The 354-nt window shown below is 71.8% G+C and overlaps 1 protein-coding gene across 1 annotated transcript in view; it reads right to left on the bottom strand.

Annotated features, from left to right (window-relative positions):
* CHTF18 (CTF18, chromosome transmission fidelity factor 18 homolog (S. cerevisiae)) overlaps positions 1–354 on the bottom strand; it is a gene marked incomplete at both ends in the record, with an annotated part of 4,218 nt that overhangs the window by 739 nt on the left and 3,125 nt on the right. The window contains 1 exon segment of the mRNA XM_010087857.1: positions 214–311. Coding sequence (XP_010086159.1) covers positions 214–311 — 98 coding nt within the window.

Here is a 354-nt window from a genome sequence, read left to right as displayed (position 1 = left end):
CCCCCCCCTGCCCGGTATCCCCTCCTGCACGGCATCCCCTCCTGCACGGTATCCCCTCGGCACAGCATCCCCACCGGCACGACATCCCCTCTGGCACGGCATCCCCTCGGCACCGCATCCCCTCCGGCACGGCATCCCCTCCTGCACGGCATCCCCTCCGGCACGGCATCCCCTCCGGCATGGCAGCGCTGCTATGGCAGCGGTTGCACTCACCTGGCGTTCATCTCGACGGCGTTGTACCCCGCGTGCTTGGCGATGACGTGGGCCAGCGTGGTCTTTCCCAAGCCGGGGGGGCCGCAGAGCAGGGCGACCTGCGGCAGAGGGGGAACGTCAGCCCGGCGGGCAGCGCGGCAG

The sequence above is a fragment of the Pterocles gutturalis genome, unplaced genomic scaffold (assembly GCF_000699245.1).
Source record: "Pterocles gutturalis isolate BGI_N339 unplaced genomic scaffold, ASM69924v1 scaffold31771, whole genome shotgun sequence".
Lineage (NCBI taxonomy): Eukaryota > Metazoa > Chordata > Aves > Pterocliformes > Pteroclidae > Pterocles > Pterocles gutturalis.
The sequence above is the reverse complement of the archived record's forward strand: the minus strand, read 5'-3'. Positions and strand labels throughout refer to the sequence as shown.